This window comes from Chrysemys picta, chromosome 8 (genome assembly GCF_011386835.1).
Source record: "Chrysemys picta bellii isolate R12L10 chromosome 8, ASM1138683v2, whole genome shotgun sequence".
NCBI lineage: Eukaryota > Metazoa > Chordata > Testudines > Emydidae > Chrysemys > Chrysemys picta.
The window spans coordinates 69,554,413-69,573,391 of record NC_088798.1 but is presented as its reverse complement, the minus strand read 5'-3'; the positions used below and the strand labels follow the sequence as shown (position 1 = coordinate 69,573,391).

The window sequence follows — 18,979 nt, the reverse complement described above, 5'->3', positions numbered from 1 at the left end:
CCCAGTGAGCTCTGGGGAATTGAGTGGGATTGCCAGGACAGGAACACCAGCTTGAGAGTGAGCTGGGATGTGGCTGCAGACCCAGCAATTAGAAATATTAAGAGTCTGAGCTATCCACACTTGCTGCTGGATAAAATAATTGTCATTGTGGGCTCCCCAGGCCTTAAGACACCAGCAGCCAAGGAACAGGCGCCACCAGAGGTGCATTGTTGGAGGCAAGGCCCTTCTGGTTCTGACAACCTCAACTGAGGGAACCGTAGTTACGGTTTTACGTCCACCAGGCAGCAGGCGCTAGGCTCACTACTGCTCCTTCTCGGGCCTTGCTTTAGGTCGTCGTCTGCTTCTGGCAACCCTTACGAGAGCGTAGATTGTAAGGTATTGCAGGCTGTTCCTCTACGTCTTCTTCCGGAGTCAAAATTGACTCTGCGCAGTCCTGAGGTGATGATTGGTTCACCGGGGAGGGTGTCTTCTTACACTGCGAAGCATGTATCCACGCTGCAATGCCAGATAGTTTAACAGCTGTCTGGGTAGTAAGCAGTACCTGATGAGGACCCTTCCACCGGGGTTCCAAGGCGTGTTTTCGATGATGGTGCCGTACGTAGACCCAGTCACCTGGCTCGAGGTTGTGGCAAGCGTCAGAGGTGGGTTCTGTTGGCCAGGCGGCTCGAACCTGTGAATGGAAGTGACTTACAGCTTGCATTAATCCCTTGCAATATTGAAGGAGCGTACTGTGAGTCAAGTTCAAGTCTGGGACTGGAGTAATGGTAGCCATAGCTCGCATGGGCCGTCCCATAACAATTTCAAAGGGACTCAATTTATGCCTTTGGGATGGAGTGGATCGCATTTCCATAAGGGCTAGTGGTAAAGCTGCTGTCCAGCCTAACCCTGTGGAGTCACAAATCTTAGCAAGCTTATTCTTAAGTACACCATTTCGCCTTTCCACAGCACCTGCACTTTGTGGATGGTAGGGACAGTGCAGCAGGTGTGTGATATGTAATATACGATCCAGGTGTTGAACAATTTGTCCGGTAAAATGTGTACCCCGGTCACTGGACAGAGTGGCAGGAATTCCCTTGGCAGGCATAATATGATTTAACAAACATTTAGCAACAGACAGTGAATCAGCCTTGCGACAAGGAAAGGCTTCAATCCAACCAGAAAATAAACATACCATAACCAAAATAAATTCATATCGTTGACACTTAGGCATTTGTACAAAATCAAGTTGCCAATGCAAGAATGGTGCCTGGGGCAGGCCCCGGAACCCCTGAGCCACTTTTACAGGTTTACCAATATTGTGGCTTTGGCAAGTGGTACAGGCAGCACAGTGGCGGGCTGCAAAGGAGCTGAAATGCGGGGCCCACCATCCTGCCTTAGTTACAGCAGAGACCATCCCCTCCTTTCCGACATGCGAAACACCGTGTAGCAGGTCGGCCAGCGACGGATAGAGTGAAAAGGGGGCCACAAAGGCACCAGTAGGCGAACGCCAAAGGGAATCAGGATATAGAGAGCAACCCTGGGCAATCCAGGAGTCTTTTTCAACTTCTGGGGCAGAGTCTTGGAGCAGGGTGAGGTTAGTGAGGGACGGCGGTGGTATAGAAACAGAAAGGGAACCTAGAAATGCATCTGGGGAAGGTTCTATGGCAGCAGCATGTTTAGCAGAGGCGTCAGCAAATGCGTTACCCTTAGCAACATCAGTATCTGCCATCGAGTGGCCAGGGCACTTAACAATAGCTAGGGCAGACGGAAGTAAAACTGCATACAAGAGGGCAGCGATGTAGGGGCCATTCTTAATAGGGGTACCGGCAGAAGTAAGGAAACCCCTAGCTTGCCAGAGGGTGCCAAAGTCATGTACAACCCCAAAAGCATAGCGGGAGTCAGTGTAAATAGTGGCGGAGCGTCCCTCTGCCAAAAAGCAGGCACGGGTGAGGGCAACCAATTCGGCAACTTGTGCTGAGGTTACAGAAGGTAAAGGCGCAGCTTCTAGGGTCTCAGCGAGTGACACTACAGCGTACCCTGCAAGGAGACGACCTTGGTTGTCTCGAAAACAGGAACCATCAGTAAACAAAACAAGGTCAGAGTTAGGGAGAGGGGCATCAGAGAGATCAGGGCGCGGGACGGTGACAGCAGAAACAGTTGCAAGGCAGTCGTGGGGATCACCGTCATCAGACAAAGGAAGGAGAGTGGCAGGGTTTAACTGAGAACAACGCTTCACAGTAATATACGAAGCTGACAGCAGTAAAAGTTCATACCTAGTAAGGCGAGCGGAGGAGAGGTGGCCTGTGTTACGTTGTAACAGCAGGGTTTCCACAGAGTGAGGGACCATGAGGGTAAGGGGAGAGCGAAGGACAAGGGATTCGGACATTTCAACTAGGCGCGCTGCAGCAGCCACAGCACGCAGACAGGGGGGTAAGCCTTGGGCCACAGGGTCCAAAGTGGCAGAGAAGTAAGCCACTGGGCGGTTCTTGCCTCCGTGCACCTGAGTGAGAACTCCAAGTGCACACCCAGATTGTTCATGGCAGAAAAGGGTAAAGGGCTTAGAGTAGTCAGGCAGCCCTAAAGCAGGGGCAGAAGCCAAACCCTGTTTGAGGGAAACAAAGGCAGAGTCTGCTTCAGGGGGCCATGGCATGGGGTCAGGCACAGAGAGTTGAGTGAGTTCCTGGAGAGGTTTTGCAAGGGAGGCATACTGGGGAATCCATTGCCTGCAAAATCCAGCCATGCCCAAAAACTTTCGGACCTGGCGTGGGGAGCGGGGTCGGGGAAAGCTAAGGATAGCCTGGACGCGGGCGGGAGAAAGTGTACGGGAACCCTGGGAGAGGAGAAAACCAAGGTATGTGACAGAGGCTTGACAGAGCTGTAGTTTTGAGCGAGAAGCCTTGTGACCTTTTTTTGCTAGGGCAGTAAGGAGCACTAAAGAATCAGTTTTTGAGGCAGATAATGAGGGGGAACAGAGGAGTAGATCATCTACATATTGGACTAGAGTGGACCCGGATGGGAAAACAAGGTCAGCTAGGTCTCGGGCTAGTGCCTGGGAAAAGTAAGATGGGCTTTCAGTATACCCCTGGGGAAGCGTAGTCCATGTATATTGCTGTCCCTTGTAAGAAAAGGCAAAGAGGTACTGGGAGTCAGGGTGAACCGGAACAGAAAAGAAAGCAGAACACAAATCAACAACAGTAAAATGAGTTGCCTCTGGTGGGATAGAAGCCAGAATCGTTGCTGGGTTAGGGACAACAGGAAAGGCAGGTATGACAATACGATTAATGCCTCGAAGGTCCTGAACAAATCGCCATGATTTGCCATCAGCTTTTCGAACCGGGAGGATAGGGGTGTTACAGGGACTGGAGCAGGGAACAATAATGCCTTGCTCCCGCAGGGCGGTCATGACCGGAGCAATGCCAGCCTCGGCTTCGGGGTTTAAAGGGTATTGAGACAGGCGAGGCAGAGGTTTGGAGGAGTCAACAGTAATGCAGACGGGGTCAGTATTTAGGTGGCCCACCTCAGAGGGATGGGTTGGCCACAGAGAGGATGGGACCTGCGAAATTAGGTGTTCAAGGGACGGGACCAGTGTGCAACAAGGGACTGGGGTGGAAAGGGGGGTCTCAGACAGCAGGGTGGCCACAGAATCACTCAGAGAGGACTGGGGAATTTGCAAATAGACACCATCCGGGGAACAGTATATGGTGCAGCCAAGTTTACATAACAGATCCCGACCCAAAAGGTTTACTGGAGTGGAGTCAGAGAGAAGAAAGGCATGATCTGCAGATAGGGGACCAACCTGGACCGGTAGAGGTTTTGAAAGGGGATAAGGGGTTGGGATTCCCGAAATGCCCACAGCAGACACAGTTTTTCCGGAGCAGGGAACCGCAGGCAGGTCAGTAGTACGAACTGCAGAGAGCGAAGCTCCCGTATCAACAAGGAAAGGGAGAGACAAATCATTGATAGTTAACACACACTCACCCGTGGGAGTGAGAGGTAGTAAAGGAGCTAAAATTTCCTGAGGTTCCCTGGCATCCCGTCATTGCTGTGGGACAAAGTAAGGATGGGGACTGACTGGCTGTGCCGGCAGGGGGTCTAGCTGGTTATTTACAGAGTTATTAGGCCTGCTCGGACATTCGTTCTTCCAATGTCCGGGCTGCTTACAGTAATTACAAACATCCCCATAACCCGAAAATCCAGTTCCTCGGCCCCTCCCTCGACCACGTCCCCGTCCCTGGTATTTTCCCCGTCCCCGGTACTGTTTGCCCTGTCCTGAATAATGCTGTATTTGCAGGGCCATTAACTGTTGAGCTGATTGTTCCTCCTTTCCTTTTAAAGTACGTTGGCAGTGCTCTGCCACTGTTTGCAATTTGTCCATGGTTTCGGTCTCCCACCCAACACTTATTCGTTTTAGCATATTACCAACAGCAGGTAGGAGGCCATTAACAAATGCATTAGCCAGGGCGCCCTGTCCATTTTTATCCGGTTGCTGTATACCAGAATGTTGCAGAAAAATGTCAGTTAACCGGGAGCGATAGTCACCCGGGTTTTCTCCCTGTCGTTGCTTACAGCCGTTTATGGCCGTCCAGTTAGTTTTAGGAGTCCATACCCGAGGGATGGCTTCAAATAGATTTTTAGCTCGCTCCTTACACCTTTTCCGGTATTCAGCATTAGGACCAGTGTCTGGTAAAGTAGAGTGGCGGTCAGCTGCGAGCCAATTTGCTGCTGTGAGCCATTTTTCATGCTCACCAGGGGTAAGTAGCTTGCACAGCTGCAGGAGGTCTGCCTCAGAGGGTTCATAGGTGTCACATACTAACAAAAATTCCTCTGCGAATTTGGTAGGATTTTCCCGGGGCTTTGGAAAGCCTTTTACAACTGAAAGGAGTTCTGTACGAGTCCAGGGTTTATAGCTCCAAGTGGGACCCCCGTCTTGGCCCCCAGTATGCAGGATTCGGAGGGGAGCCTGGATATTTTTAAGGCCCAAGCGTAAGCTTTTACGGGGCAGAGCGGGATCAGAGGAATGGGCCTGGGTGGTATCGGACGATCCAGATGGGTCTGAACTGGAGATCTCTGGAAATTGTTCCTGAGCTGGGGAATCTGGTGACAGTCTATTGATCCGACGCAAGGCTGCCAAGCCAATTAATGCGTCTTCCTCATCATCATCCCCAGAATCTAACAAGGAGTTTTCTTCATCTTTTTTCACAGAGAGACAGGAGTATGAAGGGGGATCTGCTCGGAGAACGGGAAAAAGGGGAGCGCTCGGTCTGGTGGTGGGAGAGGAGGTTTTCAATAAAGCTTTTAACTTATCATTTGAATCTTTGAGAGAGGCGAGTTTCGATTCTGTCCACCTACGATTTGCCTCTTCCCACCACTGCATGAAACAATCAACCTCTCCTCTGGCCAATTTAGTTTTAGATTGGCCGAGTTTGTCTTTTAAGACGTCTACTCGGTCCTTGTCCCAAGATCCTAACAGTGGCCACTGAGTTTTGGGATCTCCCTGAGTTAGCCTAGACCATTTTTCCAGAAATTTACAGGAGTCCGGACCCTTCCTAAAATACATAAAATGAGCCGGCGTTCCTTTAGGGAACTGTCCCGACTTAGACGTCTGGTTACCCATACAGGAGGACTTTACACACACACCAATCACACAAGAAGGAAATTCGGGTTCGTCAGAGTGATGCCCGGTGCAACACACAAAAGGAGCCCACAGGCTACTGCCTCAATCGCCCTTGCTTTCACACCAAGGGTTTTACCCAAGGTGCGGTGCGGCTGCGATTGTGCAGATTTCACTCACTCAGACCGTGGGGACAGGAACCCCTTGGTCGGCCGATCCCCGGACGGAGATGGCACCCAGACTCAAACACTCCACAGGAGGACAGATAGACACAGAGACAGGACAGTCCTCAGTCCGGACAAAACACAGAAATAATTACCTGACCAGATTCCTGATGCCAGATCCTGGGATCCCTACCAGAACAGAGTGGGAACCAACAGGTTCAATGGCGTAGACCTCACTGTGGTTGTGTGCCCTTCCGTTCAGGAGGAGGACCGCTCGGGCCAAATGCCCAGGTGCCGGCTACCACGGTCGTCCTACAAAAACGGTCAGAAATCACACAGCCCCAGTGAAGACGGTTGCCATCTTGGTGGAACCTCCAAATTGTCAAAGTTAGAATCAGGACTCACAATTTTGTCAAGACCACTCTGTTTATTAGCACAGCGCTCTGCTAATACAATCAGATAATGTGAGCCACCATGCAAGATTCAAACAGTCTTATTTATACAGATAAAAAGGTGCAAACTAAACAAAAGGACAGAGAGAGCAAAACTGTAAAATATGCATGGAGCACAATATGCATATCCTGCTTCCTTGTTAACTCTTATCGATCTAAGACTAATGCTTCACCAATTGCCCTTAAGTGGCAAGTTAAGCAGTTAATGTCTGCTTTCCTGCACACCTGGCTTGCAGCATTTCTAATTTCTACTTAAAGGTACATACAGCATTCTTTAATTCCTTCTATTTCTTTAGTATAATTCATTTCACTTTCACATGAGTGAGCACTTTTTGCCAGCTGCTGCTTGGATTGTGCAACCAAATGATACTAGCTAATATCTCCGGTCCCAGATACAACCCTAGGAACCTCCATCTTGTAGTGTCCCGTTATGCCTGCTGGACACTGCAAGCTTATATGAGTTTGTCAATTTAACAAAGAAATTGATATGTTTCTTTTCTAGGCTTGTTATCCCAAGGAGAGTCTTTGAAATGCTTCAAACCATGCACTGCTTCAGGCAGAATAAACAAACAAATTTATTAACTACAAAAGATAGATTTTAAGTGATTATAAGTCAAAGCAGAACAAGTCAGATTTGGTCAAATGAAATAAAAGCAAAACACATTCTAAGCTGATCTTAACACTTTCAGTGCCCTTACAAACTTAGATGCTTCTCACCACAGGCTGGCTGGTTTCCCTTCAGCCAGGCTCTCCCCTTTGATCCCTTTGATCAGCACTTCAGTCGCTTGGTGGTGGTGTCTGTAGATGGAGGTGGAAGAGAGAGAGCATGGCAAGCGTCTCTCCCTTTTATCATGTTCTTTCTTCCCCCTTGGCTCTGCTCCCCCCCCTTCACAGTCAGGTGAGCATTACCTCATCGTAGTCCCAAACTAACCAAGGGAAGGAGGGTGACTCACTTGAGAGTCCAACAGATCCTTTGTTGCTGCCTAGGCCAGTATCCTTTGTTCCTGTGAGGCTGGGCTGGGGTTGTCCCATACATAACCTGATGAGGTGTGAACTGCCCCTCTGCTCCTGGAGAGTTTTGCCTGGGCTTGTTTTAAGCCATGAGGACACATTTTCAGCCTCATAACTACCGGTATATACATGAAATTACAACCTATAACAACACTGCTCAGTGCATCATGAGCCTTCCGAAGACACCTGACATGACAAACTTTGTATTGGATACCACACAATCATATTATAAGGATGAACATGGGGGTCCAGGGTGTTCCCCCAAGGTAGAGAGTGTCAAACCAATTTCAAGGCAAAGTCAAGCAACCAGTTGGGAGGGGGGAGGAGGTATAAAACACTAAAAGACCAAAGAAATGCCCGTCTCTGACTGGAGCACAACCTCACTCCTCACCCCTCCCATGGAATACAAAAGGGGTGGGATAAGACCCCAGACCCAAAATGGAACATGACCCTAAGTTGTAAGGGATGGGACTGTGGGTGTGCAATGCAGGTATATTTGGGCCTACTAAGAAGGAGGAGGTGGGAATAGGGAAAACGGAGAATGGGAAATGAGAATGGTGAATGAGAATGAGGAACGGGGACACAGGCAAGGGTCTGCAGCGTCAGAGCTGGGAATGGAACACCGGGAAACAGGATCTGCTGGTGTGTAGAGCTATGGACATGTTTGCTTGGAACTAACCCCAATAAACGTTGTATTGCCTGTACTTTGGAGTTCTGGTCTTCTGCTTTCTGTCTGCATGGCAAGAACCAGGCGAGGGGGTGAAGGGAAAGCCCTCTAACACAATTTATAGCAAAATGTTTTGGCAAAAAAAAAAATCAATGTTCATAAAAAAACCAATAGTTTTTGCCAAAAATAGATTTAGCAAGTAAATTAAGGTTAAAATAATTGTCAAAAAAGTATTTTTCACCAAAAATTCAGACAAAAAATTCTGTGAAAAATTATTTTTTAAGACAAAAACTTGAAAAAATTGATTTTTAATTGGAACAAAAATTAAATAATTTTAGGCAAAATGCATTTTTTAAAATCAAAAACAGAAAACATATTTTGTAAAAAAATAATTTTTCATTAAAAAAGGATTAAACTATTTTCTGCCAAAACAGTGAATTTTCAATTAAAATTTGAGAAAAATGATTTTTCATTGGAAAAAATCAAATAAAATCTTTAGCCAAAAAATCTATAATTTTGATTAATATATTTTGATTAAACCCATTAAAAATGATGATTTTTTTCTGAAAAAAAAAATGATTTTTCATTGAAATAAATTATATATTTTAGCCAAAATTCTATTTTTGATCAAAAATGGCAAAGAAATGGCAAAAATATAGATTTTCACCAAAATATTAAAAAAAAGTCTGTGAAAAAATTATTTTGAAGAAAAAAATCTTGAAAAAAATTGATTTTTCATTAGCAAAAATAAAATATTTTTTTAGGCAAAAATATTGATCGAAACCAAAACTGAAAACTGAAAACCAAAAATTTTTTGGCTAGAAAAGACTTTTTTTTTTAATCAAAAAACAGATTACAATTTTTCTTCCAAAAGTTGAATTTGGAATTAAAAATTGGTTTATATCTATTTTAAAAAAATATCCCAAAAGTCTATGTTTTGATCAAAAATGTAAAAAAAAAAATTGACCAAAAAAAATCAATTTTTCTTCAAAAAAATCTATTAACTTTTTTCTGCAAAAATTGCCTTTTGAATTAAAAGTCTTCTTATTATTGTAAAAGTAAATTATTTTATTATTTTTCATTGGAAAAATCAAATAAAACTGTTAGCCAAAAGATCTATTTTTTAAATTAAAAATGTAAAAAAATAAATGAGCTACTGAGATGGGACCCAGATCCCCTCAGCACAGGAAGGAGATTGGTTAACATGTGTTGAGTGACCAGCCATCATTAAGAAGAGTCTGAGGCAGAGACTGCTACCCAGGCCCCACTGAAATTTGAGTCTGTGACTCCTGCATTCTGATTCTGCTGTTCTAACCCCCTCAGCTACAGAGCAGGTGCCCTCAGCGCAGGAAGGAGAGAAGGTATGTTGGGCTCAGTGGGTAGTGATCAATGGCTCAATGTCTATTTGGCAGCTGGTATCAAGTGGAGTGCACCAGGGGTCAGTCCTGGGGTTGGTTTTGTTCAACATCTTTATTAAAGATCTGGATGATGGGATGAATTGCACCATCAGCAAATTTGCAGATGACACAAAGCCAGGGGGAGAGGTAGATATGATGGAGGGTAGGGATAGGGACCAGAGTGATCTAGACAAATTGGAGGATTGGGCCAAATGAAATCTGATTGGGTTCAACAAGGACAAGTGCAGAGTCCTGCATTTAGGAAGGAATAATCCCATGCACCGCTACAGGCTGGGGACCGACTGGCTAAGCAGCAGTTCTGCAGAAAAGGACCTGGGGATTACAGTGGATAAGAAGCTGGTTATGAGTCAGCAATGTGCCCTTATTCCCAAGAAGGCCAACAGCATATTGGGCTGTATTAGTAAGAGCATTGCTAGCAGATTGAGGGAAGTGATTATTCCCCTCTATTTGTCACTGGTGAGGCCACACCTGGAGTATTGTGTCCAGTTTTGGTCACCCCACTACAGAAGGGATGTGGACAGATTGGAGATAGTCCAGCGGAGGGCAAGGAAAATGATTAGGGGGCTGGGGCACGTGACTTACGAGGAGAGGCTGAGGGAACTGGGGTTATTAAGTCTTCAGAAGAGACAAGTGAGGGGGGATTTGATAGCAGCATTCAACTACCTGAAGGGGGATTCCAAAGAGGATGGAGCTAGGCTGTTCTCAGTGGTGGTAGATGACAGAACAAGGAGCAATGGTCTCAAGTTGCAGTGGGGGAGGCCTAAGTTGGATATTAGGAAACACTATTTCACTAGAAGGGTGGTGAAGCACTGGAATGGATTACCTAGGGAGGTGGTGAAATCTCCATCCTTAGAGGTTTTTAAGGCCTGGCTTGACAAAGCCCTGGCTGGGATGATTTAGTTGGTGTTGGTCCTGCATTGAGAAGGGTATTGGACTAGATGACCTCCTGAGGTCTCTTCCAACCCTAATCTTCTATGATTCTAAGGAGATTGCTTGAGGTTGAGGAGCAACAAGCTACCAGTAAGGAGAATCCAAGGCTGGCCTCAGAGAGTTTTGAACCTATGATCCCTGCATTCTGAGACCACTCGCTAATCCCCTGAGGTAGGAGCCAGGCCCTGAGTCCCCTCAGTGCAGGGAAAATGTTGGATAAGGCTGAGGAGTGACACCAGGTGAGATCCACAAAGGGACTCAAGTGCCTAATTGCCACTGTAGCCCTAAAGCCAACATTTAGGCACCAATGAGATACTCAGACCCTGCTCAGCTGCCACCCACCTTTGGAGGCACATAATAACGTGGCACCTAATTTTCTGCCCATGGCTTGCAGAATATCACTGAGTCCTGAGGTAGGGTGACCAGATGTCCCGGTTTTATAGGGACAGTCCCAATTTTGGGGGCTTTTTCTTATATAGGCACCTATTATCCCCCCACCTCCTGTCCCAATTTTTCACACTTGCTGTCTGGTCATCGTATCCTGAGGCTGCCATGCAGCTCAGTGTCCTGGCTCCTCCCAAAGCCCTATCAGAAATCTCAAGCAAGACATCAGCTGCATTTCTCACCTGCAGGCCCCAGATGGGTGTACTTGGAGTGTGCTGCTGGATCAGGCCCCACACAGATAACATTTGGGGTGAGTAGAGTAAGAATTTGAGGGGGCAGGCTGCTGTGTGCATCAAAAGTCCCCTGGGAGTGGGAGACCCAGGTTAAACTACCTCCTCTGCCTAAGCTAGATCAGAGACTTGATCCCAGATCTTCCTCCTCTCAGGTGAGTGCCCCAAGCACTAGTCTATAGGAATATTTTGGGATGGGTCTCTCTCAGACTCTCCTAGCTGCCTACCTATGCTACAATCACACCTTTGTTTGCAGTGGATGTACCCTTACTCTGCTTTTGGCTGCTAGCTCAAAGAGGGCTGCTAGCCCTCTGCTGTTTCATAACTTCTCTCCACACAGATATTTATGGACCGTGATCTAGTCACCTCTTAACCTTCTTTTGGTTACATGAAGGCATCCTGGCACTACCCCAGTGGGATGGCGTACACCATATGCAATCAGTTGCAATAATTAATAATCACCGTGTGAAATGCATATTGGTCCAGATCTCTGTGGCCAGATGTCACTGCTGCCATTAGGGTGAACTGGCTCCAGCATTCACAGTCAAGGCAGAGGGGTAACAGAGTGGGCATGCCAGAAGCCTATCTTCCCTCTCTCATTGGTCCTGCTGCAGTGGGCTGGGTACATGGGGAGGGGCTGTGTGGGGATTTTGCACTGTGTTGCCAACATGTAACTCTGAGGCGAATGAACCCTGAACTGCTGTCTGTGGGGATAGCCTTTCTCTGATACCTTTCACCAACAGGAGCCTAGAGGATAGCACTAAGAGTTGTCAGGGAGAGGCGAGGGCAGTGTGCAGAGCTCTCTACCCTCCCACCCCAGGTACTGCAGGGATGTTGTGCCGGCCGCTTCTGGGAGTGGCACAGTGTGGCGTGGGACCAGAGCAGGCCGGGAGCCTGTCTTAGCCCTGCTGCGCACCGCTGCCACCCCAGAGACGCTCCAGGTAAGCGGTGCCAGGCCGGACCTGGCACCCCGAATCCCTCCTGCGCCTTGCACCCCAACCCCCTGCCGCACCCCTCCTGCACCCCAATCCCCTGCCCTGAGCCCCTTTGTACACCCTGCACCCGTCCTGCGCTCCCATCCCTTGCCCTGAGCTCCTTCCAGCACACAGCACCCCCACACACACCCCGCACTCCCTCCTGTATCCCAAACCCCTACCCCAGCCCTACATTCATGGCCCTGCATGCAATTTCCCCACCCAGATGTGGACCTCGGGCCAAAAAGTTTGCCCACCCCCTGGTCTAGCGTCTGCTGAGCCCTGTCTGCTCCGCAGCTGAGATTACTCTGTGGGGTGTGATTGGAGTGTCTGGCTCAGCTCCAGGACAGAGAGAACCTTGATATATGCTGGAGAGCGGAAAGCTGCATCACAGAGAGAGCTGGAGCCGCCTTGTCCTGCCTTCTCCCACGGTCTGCTCAAAGCTGAGGAAATAACAGCTCGACAAAATGTGCAAAGGATTAGCAGCCTTGCCACACACATGTCTGGAGAGGTGAGAACAATGAGTGTTTGTGCAGAAGACAAGATGGTTGTTGATTTACAGGCAAGATTGCTTCAATTTCTTAAATTAGATGGGGGCATTTAAACATGCAAATACTTAGCCCGGTGTTGTGTTGGAGGGCAAGGCGTGAGGCAAGGTCCTGCATGCTGCCCTGTCCAATACAAAGGACAGTTACAGCATGTAAGAGAAAAGCAGGTATCAGTATTGTTCCAAAGAGCAGCGGGAGGGTGTCTTTCCCTGTATGTTGCTCTGTTATCTGGGCCGCAGGGGCCAGGTGCAGGGCAGCGGCAGCCCGGACCCCGACCCCGGACACCCGCCGCGCGGGGCGGGGCGGCTGCTCTCCCCGGACAACGTGGGGCCGGGCGGCTGCCTCGGACCGGAGCCGGCCGGCCCCCCTGCCCCGTGAGCTCGCGGTGCGGGGCCGGGCGGCTGCCCCGGACTCCGGAGTTCGCGGGGCCGCCAGCTTCCCCGGACCTCGGAGTTCATGGAGCCTGCGGGTGCCGGCTGCCTCGGACACGGCCCTGGGAGCACGCGTAGCCGCGGTGGGGGGAGGGGGAGAGCGGTCCCGGTCCTGGACCTCGCGGGGAGTCTATGGGATCCGGGCTGTAATGCCGTTTGGCTTGATCCTGAGCTGGCTGATGCCCACACTGAGCGAGGAGTGGTGTCAGTGAGAGACCCCACAGGTAACCCTGAAGGCTTGTGCTTCAAGAAACACTACACTTAAAATGCGCTGCTGTAGTGCTGCAGTGAAGATACTACCTATGCAGACAGGCGGACTTCTCCCATCAGCTTAGGTGCCCCTCCTCCCCTAGAGGCGGGTGCTAGGCACTGTCTATAGGGGGGCTAGGTCAGTTTAACTGCCTCACTCAGAGATGTGGATTTTCACACCCCTGAGCTATGGAATTATACCGTCCTCATTCCCTAGTGTAGACCTGAGTATAGTCACAATTCCTTCCTGCTTCCTCCTTGCTGTAGGGGGGAATTCACTTGTGCTGGCCAAGGCTACCAACAAATGACCCTAGTCTCCATACATGTGCAGGGAGCAGACCTATCTCATTGAGCAGAAGGCAACAAAAGTTCAACCCATTCCCTGACCCTACCCACACAGCTTCTGTGGGAAGTGGGGGGTCAGCAGGTGTGTGGCTGACTCTGACAGGACAAGGCTGGGCAACTTGTGCAAGGGTACCAGACTAGTGCTCACTCCTTCTTCCTCCCGCTCCCTTGCACAGACCTCTCATACAGCTTGCAATCTAGCCCTGAATACAGAGCGCTAACCCTGCATCTGGAACAACCTGAGAAAGCAACAGTTACACTAGTGAACTGGCCAGCCACAGATTCCCTGGTCAAACACATGAATCTTTACAAAGGGTTTCTGTTCACAATCCCTAACTGCAGATCTGAAGCTGGGCTATTTAGATCGGGGAGGATTGGGTCTATCATCTAAATAGCTGGAGATACTGAATGAATTGGTGGATCTATACGTGCCAAGTCTGCTGTTTCCCCTGTAGATTATAGATTTGTGACCCATTATACAGGACTAGAAGCAGAAGGAGAGAAAGATATATATGCTTTCTGTGAAGCCAGGCTTAGTGCTTAGTGCAATGATCTCATGAGATGAGAATGTGATTTGTGGCTGTTAAGAAATAGCCTTGCTCTAAATGTTTCAAAGTCCTCTCCTGTTTCCTGGATTTCTCTGTGCATTATCCAAATCCACAGTCCCCAGCCCCTCTGACAAGGCACAGTTCTTATTCAGCTATTTCACAATTTTTCTTCTTGTTGTTGTTTTTATTAATAGCCACTTTTTTGAGATTTCTCATTCTGTCCTACTTGAGGTACTTCACACTTGCTATGAGAACTTCTAGGGGCCACATTAGAATTTTCCAGGTTGCTCCCTGAGGTCAGAGAGAAAACACTTTTACAGAGAAAGAATGGGGCTGGATTTGCAGGTCCCTGGCTGGAAAATGCCTGTCTTAGCTGTGTCAGCTGGGAATTTCAGAAGCTCCTAAGGGATGTCGGAGCACAAGTCACAGGGACCCCTGCACCAAGAGTCACTTTGTGTTTGGAAAATCCCTCACCCCCCCATTACTAGTTCTTCTAAGAACCTCCAGGGCAAAGCTGTTGCAAATGGCTGACTTGCTCCATTTCCTTCTAACATGTTTGTGATTAATGAAGAAACAACTGTACTAATAGGTGTTCCACACGTATGTATGCATACATATAAACAAAGATTGTAGCACTAATATTGGCAATATGTAATAGGAAGTCCTTCTCTCTCTTCATATGGCATGGTCAGACACTCTTAAGACTCTTCTATACTTGTGTGTAATTTCCTCCCCATACTGGGGGGGTCAGTTACACTGTAACTTTAAAATACCTTTGATGATTTGTGCAAGTATCTATAGTTTAAGAAACTGTGCTCTCAGTGTATTCTGTATGAAGGAGCGCTGACCCTGGGCTCACCATGCTCTGGGACACTCTTTAAAACTAACAGTTAACAAATATACTCTTCTAGGGACTCCTCCACTTACCAAATAATTAACACAAATCTGATGCAAATTTGCTGTCCATTTTGTTTTTGCTAGGAGATTTTGCATGAATGTGGCTGCAGCTTAAATCTATCCATCCCCTTTTACACAAGTGTAAATGACAACATAGGGACAAATTCTCATATACAAACAAGTTCTTTTTTTCACAACTCTGGCAGTGTCAAGGGGCCTTAAACAGGGCTGGCCTTACCATGAGGCAAACTGAGGCAGCCACCTCAGATGCCAGACTGGTGGGGGGGAGGGGGGTGCCACTAGGACTCAGAGTGTAGAAAATTGTGTCTGCTGCTGGTGCATATGTATTCTCTCTGCTCTAGATGCACAGAGATGGTGGAGTGCTGTGCTGGAGGAAGGAGGGCACAAGAGACATAACAGGCAGGCTGGAGAAAAGGTGAGAGGGAATAACAGAAAGCAGCAGGAGCTGCAGGGAGAGAGAGGAGGAGGAGGAGCCTCTTATGTACCTCTCTAGCATCCCCAGGAGTCTGGACTGATTAACACCAGCTTCGCAGGGAGTTTCCTGTTTCCTGCTGCTTCCCTGAACCCACTTGAGGAGAACAGGCAGTCAACTGAAGTAGTAGGAGCCAATTAGACCCTTAAGATGCTGATATCTTCCCTTACTCAGGCCCTGCTACCAGCCTGCTTATTTGTCCCCTTCAATTGAGTGTTGAGAGCCACTATAGCTGGCACAGAACAGCAGTCATGAGTGAAAGAAGAAAACGCCCCTGTGGGGCAGCGTTCAGAAAAAGCAAGCAGCAAAGGAAGCTTTCCTATCTAAGCAGGAAGAAGCTCTCCTGAGATACATAGCCACAAATGTTCATGGTGAGCCTTCCGGCCCCAGTGAGGATTTGAGTGATGAGGAGATGCCTGATCTTCCAGTTAGTCAGAGTGCAGGTGACCTGGCAGCTACTGCAGCATCCATATCTCCATCTCAAATGGATGTAGGGTGACCAGACAGCAAATGTGAAAAATCGGGATGGGGGTAGGAGGGGGGGTAATAGGAGCCTATATAAGAAAAAGACCCAAGAATCTGGACTCTCTCTATAAAATCAGGACATCTGGTCACCCTAAATGGATGTAACCATGCACATTCCTGTAGAAAAGTATAGATCAGAGAAGAATGTGGTGGAGGCGCAAGAAACAGCTGCTGATGAGTTTAGTTCCTTAAGTCTAGGTGATCCAGGACTGTGGACCCACTTGAGCAGTAGCCTGAGGAACTTCCTTGTACTGCATGGGCCACAGCAAGTGAAAAACTTCATGTTGCCCAAAGACAATGAAAACAGAAGTTTCCATCCAACACATTACTGGCATGAAATCCCCAATGGTGACAAAGTGGAGAGGCCATGGTTTATGTACTCAAAATCCCAGAGTGCTGCATGCTCTTTTTGGTGCAAACTCTTCCAGTCTAATGTTCCAACCACATTGGGTTCTACAGGAACAAAGGACTGGAAAAATCTGGCTAGAAATCTTGCATGCCATGAGAAGGCAACAAATCACCAGAGAGCATTCCATAGGTGGAAAGAGCTTGAGATGAGACTAAGGTTAAAGGCCATCATAGATGATCAGCATCAAGAGAAGATTGCATCAGAGTCTCTTTACTGGCAAAATTTTCTGAAAAAGCTCATTGCCATTGTGAGAATGCTTGCTACCCAAAACCCAGCACTGCGTGGTGGCACTTCAAATCAGCTGTATGTGCCAAACAATAGAAACTTCCTTAAAATTGTGGAGCTGATGGCTGAGTTTGATGCTGTACTCCAGAAGCATCTAAGAAGAGCCACCACCCAAGAAATATACACACACCACTACCTTGGAAAAACAATTCAAAATGAGATCATACAGTTACTGGCAACAAAAGTCAATTGTGGTAGATCTGAAGTCAGCAAGATATTGCTCTGTTATTCTGGACTGCACACCTGACATCAGCCATACGGAACAAATGACTTTAATGGTATGTTTTGTAACAACAACAGAACCTAGTGAAAATGTCCCTGCAATGGTGACTGTCAGAAAGCATTGTCTAGAATTTATTGACATTGATGATACTACAGGAGCTGGTATGACAAATGTGCTTCTTAAAAAGCTGGAAGATATGGGAATTGCGATAGCTGACATGAGAGGTCAGGGCTACGATAATGGTGCCAACATGAGAGGAAAGAACAGAGGAGTGCAGACCCGGATCCAAGAGTTAAAAATCCTCGAGCTTTTTTTGTCCCATGCAGTTCTCATTCATTGAACTTGGTGGTCAAAGTGATGCAGCATCAGCTTCGTGAGGCTGCTGAATTTTTTAATGTAATTCAAAGCATCTATGTATTTTTCTCTGCATCAACTCATCCATGGCAAATTTTGAAGCAACATCTGGGAACATCCTCTTTGACACTGAAACCACTGAGTGCCTCACAATGGGAAAGTCGAGTGGAGGTGATAAAGCCTATCAAACACCAAATTGGGAAGATAGTTGATGCCATAGTTGCCATTATGGAGGATAATGCTATGGCAGGAACTGTTCGTGGGAGAACAGTGGCAGAGGGAAATGGAATCACCATTTCCACATAACTTCAAATTTCTGTATGGCTTTGTGTTGTGGCATGACATACTGTTTGAAATAAGTGTTGTAAGCAAGAGACTCCAAGATGTTGACCTTGATATATCTTGAGCAATGGAACAACTGGACAAAGAAAAGTCTTGCCTACAGTCTTATCTGTCAGATGAGGGATTTCAAAACGTTCTGAAGAGTGCATAGAAGTTGGCAGAGGAATTTCACACTGAAGCTATTTCCCCACCCATTCAAGGATACAGGAGTCACCGAAGAAGAAGACAGTTTGATTACGAGGCACAGGATAATCCCATAAGAGACTCCAAACAACAATTCAAAGTTGAATTCTTTAACCAGGTGTTAGATTATGCAATACAGTCAGTTGAAGAATGTTTCATGCAGATCAAGGTACACAGCAGTCAATTTGGGCTGTTGTATGATATTCCAAAACTCCTCACTATACCTGAAGAAGACCTACACCAGCAATGCAGGGCACTAGAGACCGTGTTGACACATGATGACATGCATGATATTGATGCGAGTGATTTAGGTGATGAACTGAAAGCCCTTTCGAGATACATTTCAGCAGGATCAACTCCAAGGCTGTTCTGGAATATATGTGCACAAATAAGATGACCACCCTCTTTCCAAATGCTTTTGTTGCTCTGTGCATACTTCTAACACTTCCTGTAACAGTTGCCAGTGGAGAACGCAGCTTCTCCAAGCTGAAGTTAATAAAAAACACATCTACGCTCCACAACGACACAGGAGAGGCTAGGTGGCCTTGCAATCATCTCAATAGAGCATGAGCTGGTCCAGACTGTGGACCTTCAGAAAGCAGTTCAAATCTTTGCAACCAAGAAGGCACGGAAAGCACCACTTTGATTATTCAAACAGATAAAAATGCCAATGTTTACTATGCAGAGAAGAAAAGTTACATTTGCTGTTCAGGCATTTGAAAGTTAAGTGCTACTTAAAATTTTTGAACAAGGCATTTTAAGTTGTTAGTTCTCCTTTATTGGGCTAGGTAAAAGAGCAGTACCCATGAGAGGAGTAGAACAGGAAGAAGGCAGAATTGAGACCTTTCAAAGTTTTGGCCCAAGCAAGGAGGTATGGGGGCATCATTTGAGCTCCTTTCCTCAGGTGCCAAAATGTTGTGGGCCTTAAAGAGTATAAATGTAACTTAGTCCACCTTTCTGCAGTCAGAGCAGGACACAGGGGCCTCAGTGTAAATGAGACTTGGGAGCATGCTGTGTAAGTCAGTGGAGAATTGGGACCTTGGCCTCTGCCTGATGAGGGTGTTCTGGGGACAGTTGAAGGGAAAATGATTTTACCATTTTTGATTATGAATAGAGTGTAAACAATTCTTGTGACTTCTTTTTGAGCAGTGCCACAACCAGCCCAGCGAGAGGCTAGCAGGTTACAGGTGGCATAGAGACAGCACTCATTCAACATCAGCACCCTACCTTGGGTCAAAGGAAGCATTTGCACTGTCTGAGCTGTGAA

At 47.3% G+C, this 18,979-nt stretch overlaps 1 protein-coding gene across 3 annotated transcripts in view; it reads left to right on the top strand.

Annotated features, from left to right (window-relative positions):
- The first annotated feature begins 11,576 nt into the window (after nt 1-11,576).
- Nucleotides 11,577-18,979, top strand: part of RGS5 (regulator of G protein signaling 5) — an 85,442-nt gene continuing 78,039 nt past the window's right edge. Inside the window, exons 1-2 of one of the 3 annotated variants that reach the window (XM_065555772.1) lie at nt 11,577-11,847; nt 12,220-12,391. In XM_065555772.1, coding sequence (XP_065411844.1) covers nt 12,348-12,391 — 44 coding nt within the window. In that variant the 5' untranslated portion in view covers nt 11,577-11,847; nt 12,220-12,347. Of the gene's footprint in view, nt 11,848-12,177; nt 12,392-18,979 lie in introns of all 3 variants that reach the window. The other 2 variants (XM_065555771.1, XM_024107146.3) reach the window with 2 other exon arrangements.